Source organism: Anopheles coluzzii, chromosome 2 (genome assembly GCF_943734685.1).
Source record: "Anopheles coluzzii chromosome 2, AcolN3, whole genome shotgun sequence".
Lineage (NCBI taxonomy): Eukaryota > Metazoa > Arthropoda > Insecta > Diptera > Culicidae > Anopheles > Anopheles coluzzii.
In genome coordinates, this window is record NC_064670.1 from 41,177,668 (window position 1) to 41,198,211 (window position 20,544).

Here is a 20,544-nt window from a genome sequence, read left to right on the forward strand (position 1 = left end):
AGCTAAAGCCTTTGGAAAATAGATAAACCACTTGCCACAGCAATTGGAAAGTTCCTCGCACCGTCCGTGGTAAGCCTTTCGGTGCTTTGTACCATGTGAGCTTCATCTTCTTGCCCGTCCCATTCGGAGAAGTCACCAGCTTCTAGGGCAGACAGCTGTGCTGCGACACACACACACACGCATAGACACACACGCGTGCGCACCATGCACGGGTATCGATCACCAAAGTATGCTGTCACCTGGCGCGCCCCAGTGCTGCCTAGACTAGAGTGTGTGACGGAAAGTGAAACTACGTCTTTAACACTTTCTAATCAATCGATACCCTTCCCCTTCCCCCGGCTGGTTCGTTCGGCTGGAGAAAGTGCCAACTAGGGGACAAAGAAACCTAACCCACCCCGACCTGCTCTCCTTCTCCTAGCTCGACACATCCGTCCGGTCGTTTGATTTGCTCGGCACGGTCTGCTGATTGATGTTTGGCGACGCGCATATCATAAATGTCACATCGGTGCGGAACGGATGATAAACTGTGGGCTTCGAACCGGTACACAGACACACACACCATTGCTTGTTTGCATGATGATTTATAGCCCCCGGTTTAAGAGTTAAGACACGCAGTTTTGGGCGCTGAAGTGAAGATTGGGAAATGAGTTGGAATCCAGTGGAATTTAAACAGTTTTTTTGGAGGAATAGGTTGAAAGCTTTATGCAACATTCACAACAATAGAACATGTCTCATTTTTGAAACAATGTGTTCTAATGTCTACTGCAGCAACTGAAACGTCGACAAGTTTTTTTTTACAAATGGATCTTAATGTAAAAGTTAAGAGTAGAAACAAGCTAGCCATAAGGGAACAGGTCTTACGGTACCGTTCTCTAAAATGTGGGTCACTTCAAGAGGAAGTTGCTTTACCTACCATGCGTACCGATTTGCTGAAGATGACGTTTCTCATCCTCTTTACCCTTCCAACGAACGCTACGATCAGCTGAAGAAGGGATAGCAACAACAACAAAAAAACCCCATCCCCAACCACGCTCCGAAAGCTCATCTCACGGATGTTCTAAGCTTCAATCACTGGAAACACATCAAACACGCGCTCGGCTCGCCTAGAGAAAGATGCCACCAAGAGCAAGAACGCCGTTACCTGGCCGCCTTCTAGCCGAACCGCGCAACGAAGGCCAACGGCGTACACCCGGTCTGACGCACTTGGCGCGCGCTCTCTCGCACGATCGCAGCAAAGTCAAGGTTTACCCTAAAAGGGAGCAACCAAGAGGAGGAAAGCGGCAGAAGGGCCCGCGTAGAACGTACCCCGTAGATTGGGGTTGCCCGTTAGCAGCTAGACCCTCTCAAGCGGGAGAGGGAGAGCGTGAGTGAGACCCACAACGATGGGGTGGCCCGTGGTTACGGACAAGAATGAAGAATGAAGAGAACAAAACAGAACACGCGAAAGTAGGTTAAGCGTAAAAGCTAACGGTTCTTAACCGGTCCGGTGCGTAAGCGGGTCTCGCTCGAAGTGGAGCTGAGCGACTTTTCTCAGAAAGCCGGAGAGCGTGCAAGGGTCTGTGAGAGTGACGGATAGAGAGAGAGAGAGATGGTGCGCCACCTGCGAGAGGGGCAGCGATCGTCGCGAGAATGAAAACACTGCCCGTGGAATCCACTGAAGAATGAACCACAGCCCTCGAGCTTTCTCCGCCCAAAGCTCAAGAGCGAGAGAGCGATCGCGCAGACAGTGGGAAAGAACCGCAAGCAGGGGTTCGGAAAGCACGGGGAAAGGGGTGGTTAAAGTCGATCCGGAAAGCGGAAACCGATTGGCTTATTTTTTGTCCCGTTCTGGTGCTCGTACGCGCGGACGGAGTGCAGCAGCGCGGACCATACCCAAGAACTTCGTCATCGCCCACCGCCTAACGGGTGTCGAACGTGCATCGAGCATTGGCAGCTTCCCCATTGAGCGTCCGATTGCCTTGTGGGGCTCATTTTTGCACGTGGTTTTTGTGCGACTGTTTTGACGTGCATTACGTGCCAAACGGCTTAACGTGCCCGTGCATGCAGCTTCTCAAGCAGCCCTGTTTTTCCCACCGGTCTAGCTATTTTGGGAAAATTTCCTATTTCATTCAACATTTTGCAAGTCAAAAAAAAGCGGGGAAAAAAGACGATGAACTCACTATTATTAGTGTAAAAAAAACAGTTACCAAAAATAACACGACCCTCCAGAGCCGTCTCCAAGGGCACATAGACCGGCAAGCGTGTGAGAGTTTTGCACATTTGGCAGAGAATTTTGATAAACTTTCCAAAAAATCCACCAACTTTTGGCACACCACCTTGAGCGAAATGGACCCTTATTATGGGTTTCTTCAATTTTTTTTTGTGTTTCCTCAAAGGCAAAACAGCACAGGCAGGCGCGTTAGCGGTGTTGCTGTTGCCGAAGGGTCAACGCTACGGGGAGCCCAAAATTTGGGCACAGACTTCAAGGTCTCGCCACGGTAACTGTAAACAAAGCTCGCTCTAACATGCGCCAAGCCATAAACAGGGTGAAGTTAAAGAATCGTGTGAAAAAAAGAACTTTCTGTCGCTTGAAAGGGCCACAAAAAATTGGCATTTTATCGTCTTATTTTCTTTTTCTACCGAAAAACGATAACAATCAGCGTCCGTCACAGTAGTAGCAGCACAATTAGCTGGGGGAAATTCGTGATGAAAAGCCAGCGCGATGGCCCTCACCTAGCTGCGCAAATCGTTCGGTAAAAGGTACGGTTATGGTTTGCGCCGCAAACTTTCACGATCGAATAGGCGATCGAGGAAAACTGGTGTTTTATTATTTTTCACGTTAAAAATGTGTGTTATTTGCAAAGCCTCCCAACACACACACACACACACACATTACGGCAATTGCGAAATAATAAAATGGCACTGCAGCGCTGATCAATAGGAAAAGATTTCCATTTGGCAGAATCAAGTGGAACATCACTGAGATGAGCGCACCGATGTTGATGATGATTATGATGATTCAAGCTAGCCCCTTGCAGCACAATGCGAAGGGGAAGGCCTGCCACCTGGTTGCATAAATAGAAGGGTGTAAATACTAGCCACCAGGAAGCGTTTGTTGAAGCGTTTTCACGTTTTCATCACCGCTCAAAAGCATTGATTAACGCACAACTCGCGCCAGTTCGAGTGTTCGATTTGGCTTTCCATCGGCAGCCGTATGCGTGCGCTGTGATGAGAGCAAGTAAGATAAATAATATCATTAGAAAGGCAAACACACATCGCCTGCCGGAACCTTTGCCTCGATGTCAGCGGGGCCGATTGGACAAATTGCAGCAAGCTGGTCGCGCTATCGATCTCTTGTTTCACCGCCCAGTGATACTTGTTGGTCCATTAGCGATACGCACGCCAGCATAGGTAGAACTTCGGGGCTGTACAACATATAGAACGCGTTCCCGGAGATGTTGCGTCGAGATGGGGCAACACTGATAAGGGAAATTGTCACCTGAATCGCCACTTAAGATGCGGCTTCCCTTTCGGGCTCCCGTCGTTTGCGTTTGTTTGTTGCCCGAGAAGCGACAAGTGTTCGATCTCGGGCCACCGATTTCGGCGAAACAGCGTTCTCCGACACGTGAGCACTGCGCTATCGCTACGCCCTGCAAGCGAAGTGGACGGGTTGTTGTTATAAAATGATAACATACGCGCTACATGCCCTTAACACATACGAGCTCTCACAGACGTTAAGCGGAAACTGCACGCAGCAGTAACTCTTAAAGCACATTAATTTTAAATCCTACATTTTTTGTATATGTGTTAACCAACAAATTAACCACCTGGAGTGCTGCTGCTTTCCAGCCGGAAGCAATCGCGCTGCCAATGAGCTGCCTCCTTCTGGAGCGTAATCTACGTGCTTCGGCGGGTTGGCTTCGAAAAAACTAGGTTGCACATTACAGCTTCGTTTAGGGCCGGTATGCGCCGGTATGCTTGCGTGTTCCGATATCCGTTCCAAAAAACGATCTGACAGCAAACACGATGACGGCAGCGAAAACAAAAACGTGAACACACGCGCAACGAAGAATTGAGTGTGTAACCTACAAAAAAAACATTGGTTCCTTCAGACTGGCACAGCCTGGAAGCCGTGAAAGATGTATGAAAGGATGGATCGGTTCGTAGCATCATCACGCAATACTTCTGCCGCAGAAACTGGACCAACGTATGAAGCAATTGTTTTGATTTCAGCTCTTTTTAATAATAACAAACAGCAGAAAACTGAATTCAAGACACGGCTTATCTTCACCGTGAACTGTGAAGCTGAATAGGAACATCTTTTCAAAAGTTTCCGCAGCTTCTAGCCCAAGCTTTGTGGTGGTTGAAAGCAAAACGCAATAGAAAGCGTCGCATTCCAGCATTAAAATGATGTATTGTTTAGCTCTCCAGCGTCCGCAAGCGTTTCACTAGATAATCCTCCGTCCGTGTGCATACAAAACAGAAACCGCCTCGAACATACTGCCTACATGTATTTTTCCCTGCTCAAGATGACCCAACCCCTGAATGGGGCTATTTTACATGTTTTGGTCCTCTACGTGTACGCTCCTACGACGCCTACGCAGGTAAGCTCGCTTTGGCCCCGCAAGTAAACGATTACCATCGCTGTTCACTACATCCCATCTCGTTGGAATGCTTTTTTTTATTTCATTTTCCATTCATTCTACCCACCCAGCCAAGATCTTCTCCGGGAAGACACCTTCCAGCAGCACGACACGACACCGAACGAGCGGCGATTGAAGCTCCCGTTACTTTAGAACAGGCTTCCTGGAACGGGCACATGTCGGCGTTGCTGCTTGGGCTGCTGGCTGTCCGTTTGACCTACTCTTCGTAACGCTTGGCCACACCGGCATCCACCAGGTCCGGCGAGAGTCGAACAGCCGAGCGGTCCATCCATCCAAAACACGGAACAGCGTACAGGCGAGAAACGGTGTAACTGTTCGGTGACGTCCACCCCAGAACTGGACCAACTAGCTCTGATATCTTTTACTCTCTTTCTCACGCGTTCTCACCGGCTTCTCGGTGCGTTCGTTCTTTGCGCAAACTTCAGCACGCACCACGCGGACCACGTGTTCAACCGAGCACGTGATTTTTGCTAGACGGGAACCACCGTTAGAACACCACAGCAACCCGGGGACCCAAACAGTTTCCTTTGCTCGCATACACGTACACGGCTGCACACTTGATCGCACAGACGGTATACACCGACGGCTTAAACGGTATCATCGGACCCGCTAGTTCGACCGGCTAGATTGGCAGCTACTCTAACTGCCTGGAAATTCCTGGCGCGTCCGTGCCTTGTACGGGCGCCGGACGAGCGAGTTCTTATTGACCGAGTGTGCGTCCGAACGGGGTAAGGCGTTAAGAACGCTGCGGATTACATTCGTTCTTCGGGATGTCACGCTTCGATGGAACCGGACCGGAGGCGAAGCAGGAGCTGTACCACCAGCACCGTACGATTTTCGCACGAATGCAATCGAACCGTGACGCGTGGAACGGTACCTCTTCGGACAATCGAACGGGGCATTCTGAGCTTTTGGGAGCGATTTTTTTATTCGCGGTACGCACGCCGTATTTAAAGATACCAATAAACTTGTACGCACCGTCGTGGATTATAAGGCAACCATTTTTGAACTCGTTTTACTGCTCCACCATCATCCAGCTCCAACGAACGGACGATGAGAGTTGGGCACTGGAACCGACAAAGCAACGAGCCCCAACGGGAGGCAGAAGAATGTCTTGCCGCTCATTGAAAGCCCATCAGCATGCCCTAGAATCATGATGAATTACAACGGCGGCAGGGGCTTTCGCTCGTAACCACCGAAGAGCGTGGCACCACACCAAGAAGCATAGGAAGACGAAAAAAAAAGTGCCTCAGCCTCTCCCAACCATGGGAAACATCATCTAAGCAGACCAGCAACAACGGCAAACGGACGGAGGGGAACTAAAAAGTGCTCTCTCCCTGCCCGGGTCCGCAACGGATTAATTCTGCGCTTTCTCTCCCGCTAACATCGACCTTTACGATCTTTTCACCCAGTTTCTCGCCATCTACGCCAACCCCACAACCCTCCCCTTTGAGCCTTCCCACCGTAGATGATCTTTGGAAATCTTTTGCACGCGCGCCCAACCATCCATCCTCCCCCGTTTGCGTTCGGTTTGGGCGAGATGTTGTCAAAGCGACTACGGCAACAGACACTCCAAGACGGCAGGCACACCGCGCCCCGATCCCTCTGTGTCACACATGTACGTGTGCATGAGGGCTCTCGCGTGTGTGTGTGTGTGGATGGCTTCGTAGACGATCGTAACCACAGCACGGCATCACTAGGTTGGTCCACCAGCTGAGGCAAACGGTTTTGGGCCTGTACAAGCGCATTAAATAGAGAAGAAACAAAACCTTTCTTTTTCTGCCTGCCTGCCTTTGCTGGCTTTCTATTTCCAGTTGGATTCTTTCCGAGCGTTTTAGAGTGTTTTCTTTCAGCAAGGGGATAGAGATGGTGGGTGGCGGGACGAGCATAGTTTCTATTGGCGTTTTACGTTAAATTTTGTACTTATCCGCTGCTACCTTCCGCTGCAAAACCGCACGAACGATGCACGCGGTGGTGCTTTCTATGGTTAAATTCTCTTTTAAAACGTTGACCAGATTGCCCAGATGCTCTCACGCCACATATGCTATCATAGCTGATGGCGTGCTGCAGTGATCACAAAGCTTTCATAGAGACCAACTGCTCTTAGACGATTAAATGCATTCAAAATGTACTACCGTTTTATGCTATTCCTCCCGTGGCAAAATGCAGCGATATTCAACATAATAATACCAACTAATCTAAGGCGATCTTTTTCCACTGCTCTAACCTCTAGCCAACTCCAACGATAACCCAAGAAAAACGTTTTACTTCCTTTCCAAATTATCTCACCTTTCCCAATCGCTTCCAATTATTATCGGTGCGTATCGTCCGCCAAACATTTAGCAACGCATCGCGCGCGTGATAGCAACTCAAACTCTCCACCCGAAAAAAAAAAACACGGATGAAGCAACATAATTGCTAACGCACCCCGGACGGAGGCTTCTCAACCTCTTCAGCTTCCGCCGTTCCGGCCACCACTTGCGAAGTGATTAATGAGTCCAATTTCAAGCTCAGCTGCCGATCGGACGCCGAACACCGATGCGCCTGTGCCTAGAACGCGCAGAGGTTAAGCGCGCCACCCTAGCACCTAACTGTAGTTCAGTCCCTATCGGTACGGGGTAGAGGTAGAGCTAACCGATAACCGGTGCGATGGGTAACGATTGGCTAAAGCTTTATATAATTATTAAAATGTGTTCCGTTCCTGTGCGTGTTTCCCCCTTTTCGCTACGCATTTTATTGCGCTACTCGCTACAAGCTTTGCAATGTACAGCTAGGATCCGTTCTCCGTGAGCGTGGTTCATGGCTGCTCGAGCACGTGTGTACCGTTTGTAAGCGAGGAACTATAAACGCGAGACACGGCGTTTGGTGAGCTTGAAAATTAGAACAGAATCAATAACATCCATTTTATACATTACACACCTTGTAAGTGGTCGAGCGCTTTAAAATATGCTTTATTCATTCGGTGAAGCACACTGGGCCGCTTGGGCGCTCATCACTTCCTGGTAACCTACTTTCGTTCGCTTCTTGGAACTTGGGGTCAGCCCGTCCACCATCGCTAGCTCATCATCCCCCGTCCCGCATCCCATGCAAAACAGAACGGAAATCCTACAAAACAAACCCTCCACTAGCCACAAAGCTCGAGAAGCGCTAGCAAACTGACCCGTGCAATGAGATGGAGAAGAACCCGGATCTCCAACCACACACACACAAGCAAAGCCTTCATAATTTCGTACGCAAAGCACTGAGACAAAACGGGAAGGGATGCAGAAAAAGGGCCACACTGGTACCGTTCTTCTTGCTTTGCCCACCGATCCGTCGTCGATCTTTCTTCGCTTCGAGGAAGGGTTCGAGTCCGCGAGCCGCAGAGAGCTCGATATCTGTCCATCCTGCTCGCACTTTCACTCGTTCTTTCTCCGGCACCGCGTGCCATCTTTGGCGCTCGCTTCGGCTACATCTCACTTTACATGGGATGAATAATAAGCGAAACAACCGAAAGAATGCTGCCCGAGTACCGAGTGCGAGCGGGCGCACGCGCGCGTGTCGCTGCATGTGTCGGTGGTGGCAAACGTGTGAGTGTGTATCGGCTGGAGCCGCATGTATCGGAAAAGTAGGACACCGCGGTGTACCGGCTCAAGTACCCGGCTCAATTTCTCCCCCAAAGCACACGCGGATCCCAAACGCGAGGACGATTTGAAGTGTGCCGGAGGACAGGAGCAGGCTCGGAACGGTCGGTTTTGGGCGTTGAATGTCATGGCGGGCCGTAACCTTCGTCGCTCAAGAAAGGAACCTTTTAGGGGAGGTGGAGCTGGACCTGGTGCTCTTATGATGCTGTACTGGAATGTATGGTGGGGAGGCTTGTGGAGCAGCCAGCGACAACGGGGCAGGTTGCGGTTTGTTGTGAAGCACTCGACTCGACACCGTGGAATTTCCATTGCGATCGTAGACGAAGCATCATCTCGTGGGATCTTGAAGAGTGACCAATTTGGAGACCGGTCGCGCGACATCAAGGACTGGGAGGATGATCATCACGGCGATGATGATGACGGTGCGCAATGCGCAAATACAAACGCGTTTGCAGCAGAGAAAGCTCGAGATTCGAGATTCTTTGTCTCATTCTGCGGAGTGGCGTGGTTTAAGGGGGGAATTTTAAATGGATTTTAAATAAAGAGTGTAAAGCTCATTATCACTAAACAGAAACTCAGTTCTACAAGTTTGTGAACAAGTTGAGATGCTTTTTATATGCCAAATAAATAAGCAGAACAAAAAAGTTTTAACTAATAATGTCTTTTAAGCTATCAACACCATTGTCTGTTAAAATTGTAAACCACTTTGTAATTGACGTTCTTTCCTCCAGCTCCACAAAACCTACCTTGTACTCCTGCAGGAGATTGTTCCATTTTTTGATGATTTTCGAAATCGGTAAAGGCACGCTGAGTTCTCGTTCAACCACACTGCAAATAGGAAAACAAAACAAAGAGCAAACAAATCAGAAATATGAAGTAGAAAGCACGGCAAACATAAAAACAACGATTAAAGATACATAAGTACAATATAATGAACGAGCAAAAGCAGCGCGGCAGTTGTACCTGGCACGTCGGTGGAATAGTTTGCGGGGCAGAAAGAAATAATCATTACGACGAAGAGAGAGAGAGAGAGAGAGAAAACCACCAAGAAAAAGAAACACTCACAGTAAAGAATACACAGCGAAAGCTCGGCCGCCGAAGGAAGAGAGAAGCTTTACAAAATAAGGCAACGAAAAACAACGACGCTGCGCTCCCGTAAAGGGGAGAGAGAGAGAGGTGTGTGTGCCGATAGGTGTGCACACACGTGTGGAAAAAGTAGAAAGTGAAACTCTTCACCACGATCTTCTTCGTTCGCGATCGTTCCCCACTCCCCCCCCCCCCCCCCATCCCTTTTTGCGCTGGCAGTCTTTGGCAGTCTTTGCGTCGCATACTAGGCATGGTCAGTGGCACGCCAATGTTTTCATCACTAATTATCAGTCCGTTCAGGTGGACTCCCCGTGCGCTAGCATAGCTACCGCCCGAGCGCCCGAGCGATTGACACTGCCACTGGAAGGCCGGGCACACATGCCACTACTAATATCGTTTCCCTCCCATCCCCTTTCCCGTGAGAGCACTTATCTAGAAAATCTGTTTTTTCCTTCTGCTGCTGCACCTCACCTCATCGCCCATCGGGTTGTTCATCTAGCTTGCGTGAATGTGTTTTGTTTGGTTTTGTTTTTGCTGCATTTGCTATCTTTCCCTAAGCCTCGCCCGCCACTCCTCGGCGCGTTCTCTATCGCGTGTTTTCCATTTTCTAGACTCCATTCGGATCGAAACTCCTCGCCCGCTCGGCACGACCTTGTCGGAATGCTACGGCCCAAACATGTACCCTGTCCACGACTCTCAACCTGTGTGTGTGTGTGTGTGTGTGTTTGCGGCAAAACAGATCCGGCACGGCAATAAAGCTGCACCACTTTCACCGTGGCAGGAGTTGGTACCTGCTGGGTAGAAGCGATCGGGCCAAGCAAACCGTCCGGGCCCATTTGCTCCATCCGGGAGGATGTGCTGGAATCGATCGGGCAAATCGCGCGACCGCGAATGAACCTATGCATTATGATTGACAAGTGCAGTGTCCGACAGTTCCTTCCCGGGACAAACTGGACACAGGTGAGTGTTTGTGTTGTGCAGCGTAAGTACCAGATCGCGTTTAAAGATGGCGATTTGCCGCACATTGTCGTCCGCATCGGGTAGCTGCGGTTTTGCTATTCTTGTACAACGTGAGGGACAAATTATTCAATACGCTTTAGATTTCTCTTCCCGCCCAGTAGTGGACAGGCTGAAGAACAGGCACAGTAAAGCAGCGCCATGGCAACGACCAGCGAGGCAGCGTGATTGGAGAGCAAACAATTTGCATGCACACCATACGCAGCGCCACTGGCAGCGAAGTTTGCCAGCAGATCGCGACACTTTTCATCACTGCCCTCTGCAGCACAGCCCACAGGGCGTCCACAGACCGGGAGCTTCGCCAATGCAGCGCATTGTTGAAGTGACTGGTGCTTCATCGCGCGCGGTTGAAAGGTTCGTCGTCTATCTCCCACTCTATCTTTATCGCACTCTTTCGCACATTCCATTTCTCTCCCTGCGCAGTGTTTTGTTGTTAACATAATTCTGCACACCACGTAGCATACATGTACGCCCGATGATCGAGCCGAGCGATGGTGGTTCGATCGCCATGTGTGTGTCTGTGTCTGTGTGTGCTTTTACAAGTGTGCTTTACTTCTTCATCATTCATCCACTTTGGGTTGCTTCTTTGATACGTTGTTTTCTCTCGCACCGCTCCCCTTCCCCTACCTAAACCCCACTCGTGGTTGTGTTTTGTCTGCGAATGTTTGTTGCAAATTTCACTTTTATCGCTTTCGGGTTGGCGTTTGCATTGGGTTTCTTTTCCTTTTTTTCCTCATTTTTTTTTGTTGTTTGCTACTGACAGGCTTACTGCTTGCCACTTGCGCCAGGTATCGGTCGTCTGACGGAAAGTGAGATTAGAAGACTGTTTGACGCGCATCGTACCGTGCGCTTCGTCCACATTCTTCCTCTTTTTTGCCTTTATATGTGTGTGTGTGTGTGTATGTGGGGAGTTTTGTTTTTATTTGTTTGTATGTTTATGATGCCTACTGCGGGCCCGATCAACGATGGAGCTTCCTAGTGTGTACCGAAGGGTGGGGTGCATATATGACTTATGTTGCGTTGATGAGGTTTCTTCTGATAGAAACTTTCCCCGAAAAAATGGCTTTGAAATGCAATAGCGCAGTATTTTTCGATTTTTTCTTTACTGTTTATTGTTTTTCTTGTGCACATTGATCTTATTCAACAGCCTTTTTTGTACAAGTGCTCTAAGCACTAAAACCCAAAGCAAACAAACAATCGTTTTGATCAACATCGATTAAGCTCGTAGTTTTGCTTCTTTTCCCATCGCAAAATGCTATTTCCGACCCATTTATCGTACTTCTGTGCACTTTTGCCAGCGATAAAATAAGCAGCTTCGTTACAGATTACAGCTTACGCAAACGAGAGCAAGCTCCATCCCTTAAACCCAAAACCACACACACCCAATCACCACAGTCCGGCTCTGTTCTGTAACGCTCAAAGCCCATCAAACCCTTCCATTTGTTGTACGAAATTAATGTACGCCCAAATAGCCGACTGGTAAGCAAAACTTTTACAGATGAAAAAACGACTAACCGGAGCAAAACCATTAACACACGCCAAAGCCCACTCTTACCACAAAGCTTGCGCGGCCAGCTCGCGGTTAGAAGTAGTGGAAGTAAGAAGTACCAGCCAAAAAATCCCATATAATCTCCTCACCAAAAAAAAACTAAATAGAAACGAAACGGAAAAGAAAATCCGTTGTTCATTCGCGTGGCCCCAAAAACGTGGTACGCACGGAAAAACGCACCAGCCATCCCTAATTGATCGAGCCCTCGGTGCAGAACGGTGCTGCGGTGCTGGCGATAACTCCAACAGCCCCGGCCGGGGACAAAGAAACGGGCCCGAAATGGTGGTGAAAACGTGAATTCCATCAAAATCTCACCGCTGGACCATCATATTTTATATTGTTTCATGTAGCCTCTCTTTTTGTCTCTCTCTCTCCCTTTTCACTCTTCTGCTGGTTCGCTTGCTAATTCTTTTACTTCCGATTCGCTTCCGCCAGCGGTTCGAGCTGATGCTGGCGGTACTGTTTGCTGGTGATCTACTTCTCTTCGTGCGGAAGAAACAGAATAATTAATACCCTCCGGGCAATAAAGTAACCAGTAACCGGCAGTTTTGGACAGCTTTTCGGCTTTTATAACATTTTTTAAGGAGACGAGCGATTAACGGATCAGCTAGATGCAAAACGGTACAAAGCATATCGCCCTAATTACCGACAGTAGCCATTAAACTACTAGCACACTACTCTATCGGCGCGAAGATGACCTACTATTGGCTTATTCTAAACGACGAAAAATGAAGATACTTACGCCCAGGCATACTTCGATGCGTTGCGCTTTCCAGTAAACAGAGGCGACAGCTCAGCGCGCAGCCGGATCAGTGTCTTGACCTTATCAGCTTCCCCTGTAAAGTAGATGAAAGTGGGCGAGGAATGGTATTAAAAAAAGGTTGCTTTTAGTTTTTTTCGGACTCATTTCACCCTTGCGATCCTGCAGTCACGCGGATAAAGAATATTGCTTGACATACTTTCCAGAATATGGAGCATGTGCAATGTCGCCCAAAATGAGATATTCACTTCCAAGCTTCCACCAGGTACATATGGAATGGCGAAAAGTGGCCAGACAGGGCGGACGGAAGACACAACAACAACAACAACAACAACAAAAACCTGTCCACCAGGCAGCCAATGCCAACGTTCCCGTCCGGTAGAACAACTTTGAGGACCCGCAGAACGAGCTCGGCGAAAACGGGGGAAGAAAGGGGTGCACCAGAAAAACTTTCACCCGAACGGAGGTGTACCTGGCTGCAAATAAACGGCGATGGGTGTGACATCGCCAATCCACGACCGTTGTCGTCGGGAGGGGGGGGGGGGTGGTAGGGAGTGTGCCGGCGGGTGGAAGTGGGCTCGTAAAAGACGTAACGAGAACATCCCAAGCTTGGAACGCAAACTCCGGCAGAGAAAGTTTCTTCCCTCCGCCCGCCGCAACCGGCCGCAGAAGCAAAGAGAATGCGAGCTGCTACGGGAAAGATTTCAACGCAGCTACCAAACATGAAAGCGACGAACCCCCTCGCTGGGAAACGTTCGCAGCTCGCTTATCGCTTATCGCAATGGTACGAAAAGCAGAACAAAAGAGTGATGCTCTGCCGTACGCAACGGGGAAAGGTGTGGTCCCAAATTTAGGTTATCTTCAGTGGGCTCTGTGAGCTCTGTGGTGCATCAGTGCGCGAGTGTGCAAGCGCGCATCTTGCCAAACCACCTGCACCTGTTGTTTCGTTGCACGCGTAAGCCCTTTGATGAGGCGTAGTGAGCTGCAGTGAGTCCCGAAATTGTTTTTCGTTGCAGGAGAAGTACATTGTTTCTCGCAGCATTCCTTCCCCGGAGCCAGATTGGCAAGGGATCGGTGGATTGATGAATAATGACACATGTGTGTGATGATGCTGCTGCTGGTGCTGGTGCTGCTGGTAGTGGTGGTGCTGTGATGACGATTGGGTGGCTTTCTCTTTCACTAAGCTGTCATTTTTCGAGCCCGAGTCCCACTCGTTTCTCCCTCCTGCGCTGCTCTCAAAGCAACGAATCGTTCCAAACCTTCGTGCTGAATCACTTATCATACCAAGCGGCCCATCACCATGGGGTGAGAATATTGGTTCGAGCTCGATGCGCATCGGCAGAGGTCAAAACAGTGTCTCGGTACAGGTTTCTCCATTATCTCTAGCACTAGCTGACCACTCGCACGCCACCATGCAGCGAGCCGTTTGCATACATTCTGCTTCAGTGTATCTACTAACAGAAAGGACGAAAAAGAAGACGCATATGTCTAGCTAAGTCTGAAAGCCTCAAGAGCAGCTCCCACAGAGATCGCACCATCGAGTTAGAAAAAAAAAACACTAGGAAAAATAGAAAGTGTTTCTTAATTTTCTTCACCCTCTCCCGTGCTGTCGCTTCCCCTCCCAAACCAAACCCTTTGTGGTGGTGCGCAAAGTCGCAAAGTCGTTGGCATCTCCTCCACCAGTCACACACACACACACGTACATAGAAGATGGAGCCCTGCCGTCTTGCTTTCTTCCTCTTCCCACCGTGCCACCTCATCCACCCATTCCTTCGCAACCGGTTGCGCTCGCGCTAAGCTGTGCAAAGATCGTACCAGATCTTTGTCGAGCGGCGTCGGTGAGCGTATTTGTGAGTCAACCGTGTGTGTGTGTGTGTGTGTATATGTGTGTACGACGATGATGGGGCATGGTATGGCATGATGGGCGAAGAATTTTCTCTTTCAACCAAGAAGACTTTCACCGTTCGCGGGTTTCGGTATGAGCGTCATCATCATCATCATCATCATGATCTACTTCTTCGTCTTCCTCGTGTTTTGCTTACACGCCAGCATGGCCATTATCACTGCCTGGGATGCACACCGTTTTGCTCTGTGTTTTAGCGCAAGCGGGACTGGCAAAGGGGAGAATTTTCACCAGCACAAAATGTGCGGCGAGCTCGCGACATCGGACGGCGAAAAAGAGGAATACGTTCGACCTGTCGACCTGCATAGCAAAGAACCCGGATCCGAGCTGGCAATAACATTTACATTCCCTCCCAGCGTAACAAACTCAATCGCTACTAGAATGGCGGCACGCAACTAAATGAAGTTAAAAGTGAGATTTTATGTTTTCAACAATTACATGGAATGTAAGTTACTTTAACATATTGTGGTTTCCATTTATTTTAGTATTTATTTAAGTTTTCCAACGAATTTGTTTGCATGAACAAAATGATGTCGTTTTCTTATTTGAAAAACGAGTTTCCAACTAGCTTCGATTTGAGTATTTTTCTGTTGTAACCCTTCTAAATAGGTCAAAAGACAAACGCTTAATTCTCTTGTGCTTATTCTCATTCCAGCAACACATTCGGTGGTCTTGGCTTTCCCGAACAAAACAAGGAAAAAAAACGAAACACACCAGCCAAAACCACCCTGCCAGCTTGTTAACGTCCTTCACCCACTTGCCGAGTACCGAGTTGGAGTCTGACGAGTTCAAAATTTGCTCCCAACACGACCCTACCTCACCCGGACTGTATCCACCATCCAAGGCAGCACGTGAAAAGCGTGTAAGGGAAGAAAAAAAACAGAACTCGTTTCGTGCATTCATTTTTCCTGCTTTCCTTCTTTCCTAACCCACCGACAACCTCCATTTGTGTGTTATTTTGTTTCCGATCTCGGGAGGAAAAAAAGTATGCTGGCACGACGACGACAACGCCGGTGGTAGAAAAGCCTGCCACACAGTCACGAACGGTCACAATCGTCGACAGCATTTTCCAACCAAACGAAGCGAACGGTACGGCAGGTACCGGCATGCAACGGCTCGGAAGGACGGAGACGGCCACCATACCCCTTTGGCGGAAGTGTGTCACCGTGGGATGGAATAGATTTCGGCTCTGCGCAGCTAGCTAGCACGGCAAACTTCCCCGTGGAACGACGGGAACCTCGACGCGAGAGAAAATGGACTGGGAGGAAAGTTGTCGCCGCTGTTGCTGCCTGCTGTTGCCTGCCAAAATGAAAAGAATGCTTTCTTTTCTAAAACCCTTTCTCGAAAATGAATTGTGTGCTAAGTGTGTGTGTGTGTGTGTGTGGCTTTCTTGTGCTGCTCCATTGTGCGTTTTCTTTTCCATTTAACAGGTTAGTTTTTTTCCTTCTTTCCTTTGCTTTCCGTGAAGCAGATATGGACCATGTTTTGCTTTGTTTCGTCGTTAATGCTTCTGCGACCCGGTCGACGGCGGTTCTCACTGTCCTCCAGATCTCCGCGCGCCAGCGTTCGGACAGTGAAAGTAAGCATAAAAATCGTTTCCGCTAGGGTGTTTTTGCTTCTTCTTCTTCTTCTTCTCCTTCCTCTGTTGTGTTGTGCATTTTTCGATTCAAACAGGAATCGTTAAGCGGGTTCGTCGCCTTACCGGACGCTACTGTCTTTTGCTTGCGCTGCTTCCATGGCGGTATAAATAATTCAAAAGATTTCCTTCTGCCAATGTGTGTATGTGTGTGTGTGTATAAGTGTGTTAAAAAAATAATAACAATACCAAATCACCTGTCCTTTCCTTAAAACACTCACCAATTCAATTTCAATTCAATATAATCCTCACAATGTGTATTTCAAAAAACACACACACAATCCAAATAGGAAAGATTGTTCTGCTCAGGCAGCAGCATCCCAGCTTCCCAGCAACAATCGCCTGCATGGTAAAGATAATAATAAAAATTCCGTGCCCTTCCCCGCTTACCGCTTACCGCTGACCTAGATCCCGCCAGCAGGTCGCCAGGCGCAGCAGAAGCGGTGGCCAGATTCGGGCGCCCCCGAAACATCAAGCGCCCGTGGGGAAAGCTTTCGCTCTCGAATCGCCCGAATCGCAGCAAGAAGAACTACCGATGGCGATGAGCTCATGGTGCTCGAGCATGGCGCGCACAAGCACGAACAGTGAAGAATGTAGCTCTCGCCCCTGTACAAACTACTCTACTGCTACTACGGGCGCTACTATGACGCGCGACTACTGCGGTGTGTGCATGCAGTCACTACCTCGCCCCAACACAATCCTTTAACACACTCACACACACATACATCAGACACAAGGTGAATCGAATTCGAGTTTATTGACACGCGGCTGCTAACGCTGCGCCACACAGTTGGCTAAGGGACGGCCATTTAGGTTCGGTCGTAGTACGCTCCCACTCCGAAAAATTGCCCGCACAGCAGATTGGTGGGGTGCACCAACCCAACCAGCCAAAAAAAAAAAAACAAAAATCTCCAAAAATAACAAAGCCGTTCGCTAGAAAATAGAAAACGAAGAAAGCAAAACCTACCACCACCTACCGAGACCCGGGGCAAGGCAGCTGGGTGGTTTGTAGTAGCACGCTGCCAGGGAGGCAGGGAGGACTCGCGGAGGATCTGCTGGGAAGTTACGAAACGAAGCTTAACCCCAAAACAACAATAACATCGACAGCAGGGTTATACTCTGCAGCGCAGCGCACACAGATCACAACTGTGTGTGCGCTCGTTTTGGATAGCTTTTTTTTTGGGAGATAAAGTGTTTGTGTTTGTGGTAGTAGTTGTGGCAGACCCTCCTAGGTTTACCTAAACGGATACATACATAATGCAAACTACAATTGCAGCTATTTAAACTCGCAATATGTTTTCACCTTATACCTTACTAAACGCAAACATTCTCTAAAACGCGATCTTCAAACTCGTCTTTACCAGCCAGCTCAAACTCCACTGCGCCCCACCCCTCCTTCATGTGTGTGTGTGTGTACGTGCATGCGTGCATGCATCACTACCAACTGCTGATGGCTTTTGTAGTTTTGGTCACGGTGTTATGCGTGCTGTTTCATTCCTACAAAACTCTCACTTCTTCAGCCGTATCGTGTTGATTGATCTTTCGCGAGAAGTTGCCCACCGTCCGGACCAGAGGGGACCGCAAGCACATACGCAACCTGCACGGGGCCATTTTCCACCGCACCGGAATGGTGCTGGATGTTTTTATTTTTTATTATTTTTGCTTGATTCCGGGGGAAAACCCCAATCCAAGCAATCAACGTAGACAAAAGTGCTCCACCGAGCTAGCTCACCGAACCCAATGAGTCAGTCGCGACGCAGTGGAAAGTGATCTTTAGATCAGCTCGTGGCGTCCCGCAGGCCCCCCTACTGCGTCAAGATTGACCTAGATTCTTGTCCCTTCCTTTTGAACGGTACGAAACGGGCTGCCCCAAAACCGGAGATTGCAACATTTCGCTTCACCCCGGTTTGGCGGATGTTGCTGCATGGCGCTATTGGAGCAAAGCAACAAAACAGAAACGCACCACGGCGAAGAGTCATCGCGATGCGTGTAGATCCGGTACGCAGCAGGTACTCGTCAGCACGCTCTCGACCTGTTCCATGATCCCCCCTCCGGGGGAGGCCCAATACCGCCCAAGAATGGTGCACGCCATACGAAGGGCCCAGGCACGGCACAAAACAATTCACAGCGCGCCACCGCGCGTGAAAGACTTTCACCGTGCTGCAAGCGAGAGACTTCGAGCCTGCCGATGCTGACGATGATGGCGATGATGATGGCGATGATAATCGTGAATTCATACCCCCAGCGCAACGCTGCGCTTGTCTAAGCGGCAGCACATTCCAGCTCTCCTCCTTCGCATGCATGCAGGGCAAACAACCGCCGTGTAATGCAAACCCCCAAACCCAGGCGCACGCTGAGGAGCAGCGAAGGCAACCAACACCAGGGCTCCATTCATCTGGCTGCTGGTTGCCCACTTTTTTTTTGCAACCCCGATGAACCTCGAAGAAAGAGAAGCACAGAGAGAAAGAGAGAGACACTTGTGGCCTCGGGATACGACAGGTTGAACCTTGCATCGATGTTGTGAATCCCCGTATTCTTCTTCTGGTCAGGGGGAAAAGTGGGTGTGTGTTTGTGTTTTTTTGTATTATTTCATTTTTATTAAGTTCCACAACATCTTCACCCCCCCCCCCCCCCCCTCCAAAACGCCGACTTTCTTATTGAGAATGCAACGCACGCAACGGCACGGCAGCCCGATTTGCGTGTGCGTAAGTGCCCGCACAGACAGACGGGGAGATGGTAAGGAGAGATAGAGAGAGAGAAAAATGCATACGCACCGACGGTTCGTCCCCAACCCATCGATCAACTCACTTTCACTGCTGTCGTGCGCTGTCTCGTTGCTTCGCACCGTGCTTGACAAAGAATTCTTCGCGTGGCGAAATCGGATGGTGCGTTATTACAGCGTCCGCGGCTGATAAATGATGATGATGATCACCGGCAACGGTGATGGGAAGAGCTCTTTAAGCGAAAAGGGTAGAGCTATGTAGATCAATCGAACACGCACGTACGATGGTGAGGTTTTTTTTTATATTAAAAAAAAGGAGAGCACACTTCGAATGACATTTAACGAGGCAATAATATCCAACCAATACCTATCCTTCAGCTGTCTCTGTTGACGATGGAATGAACTTACAGAGCTGCATAAAAATTAAAAGGTCTTTCTGTCATTCTCGCACAGCAGTTGGGTGGTTCAGAGCATATAAACAAACCACTCGCATCTTTCAATCATTTTGTGATTGAAGCAGTAAAAGAGTAGTTGCGAACTACAATAAAAAACAGGCAATCGATTTGTGTGCAAGCTGCTCTTTATGCGGTTTCACCGCTGAACACAATTGCTGCCACAATAGGGGAGTGATGTTTCATGAACCCTTTGCTCCCTTCTCCCTGCAATCCCTGATGAGCTTTGGAAAGCGTACATAATACACAGCCCCAGTCCTGTTTTCGTGTGCCACATCCTTGTACATCCTTTCCCTCACACACCTGGCACGGCGATTATAGAAAGGGGTACAATTACATGCACATTCACGTACGCTGAATTACACTCAATTCGCTTTTCCATGATAAATCACCGAAAAAATCCACCCCATCCCCCACCCAGCCAAAACAGGTCCAGGACCCAGCGGTGTGATCTTCTACCGCGCACCTGTTGGCGCACCATTGTGGTCATTGTGATCGCCGCGAGGCCACGACGCAATACACGACGGCTCCCTGGTCCACCCCACTGTGTGCCGAAGAAGCGACCAGGGTGTGACTAAAGCATGCACGCGCGTGTGTGTGTGTGTGTGTGAGTGTCCGAATTGATTGACCCGGATCCACTCGCCCTGCCCATGTCCGAAACACACACACACACACACAAAGCTCCATTCCACAACAAAAGCGCTTACTTTCGGCGTTCCCTCACCGCTCGCGGCTGAGGTTATGTATTCTTAAGGGGGCACAGAAAGTGGAAAGGGACATCAAACCGCCCCCCCTCCACATGGTGCCGATTTTACTGTGCACGTGATCAGCGAAACGTGTGCTTGATGTGAGCGCCCGTGTGTGTGTGTGGTGATGTGTAACTGGTGGGTAGAATGTTTGATGTTGCAATAAATACTATGTCACAGCTTTACACACATCACAATAAAAGGAGCAAAAGCTTCACCTAACTAAACGAGCTTGAAGAATTCCTTTCGTGTGCTTTCTATTTGCAAATTTCAAACCCGGTTAAGTGAACCCTCCAATTAGTCGATCCTCTAAGCGAGATTCCTTCGCTATGATAACACAATACGTTGAATTGTAAAAGGACAACAAAAAAACGGCAGCAAACCAATTCTTCATCGCATGCAGGCAG

General features: G+C 49.1%; 1 protein-coding gene across 2 annotated transcripts in view; it reads right to left on the reverse strand.

Annotated features, from left to right (window-relative positions):
* LOC120949131 (probable serine/threonine-protein kinase cdc7) overlaps window positions 1-20,544 on the reverse strand; it is a 45,768-nt gene that overhangs the window by 15,313 nt on the left and 9,911 nt on the right. For both annotated transcript variants that reach the window (XM_040366174.2, XM_049605119.1), the window contains 2 exons: window positions 12,661-12,754; window positions 9,013-9,094 (listed from right to left, as the gene is read on the reverse strand). In XM_040366174.2, coding sequence (XP_040222108.2) covers window positions 9,013-9,094; window positions 12,661-12,754 — 176 coding nt within the window. The remainder of the gene's footprint in view (window positions 1-9,012; window positions 9,095-12,660; window positions 12,755-20,544) is intronic.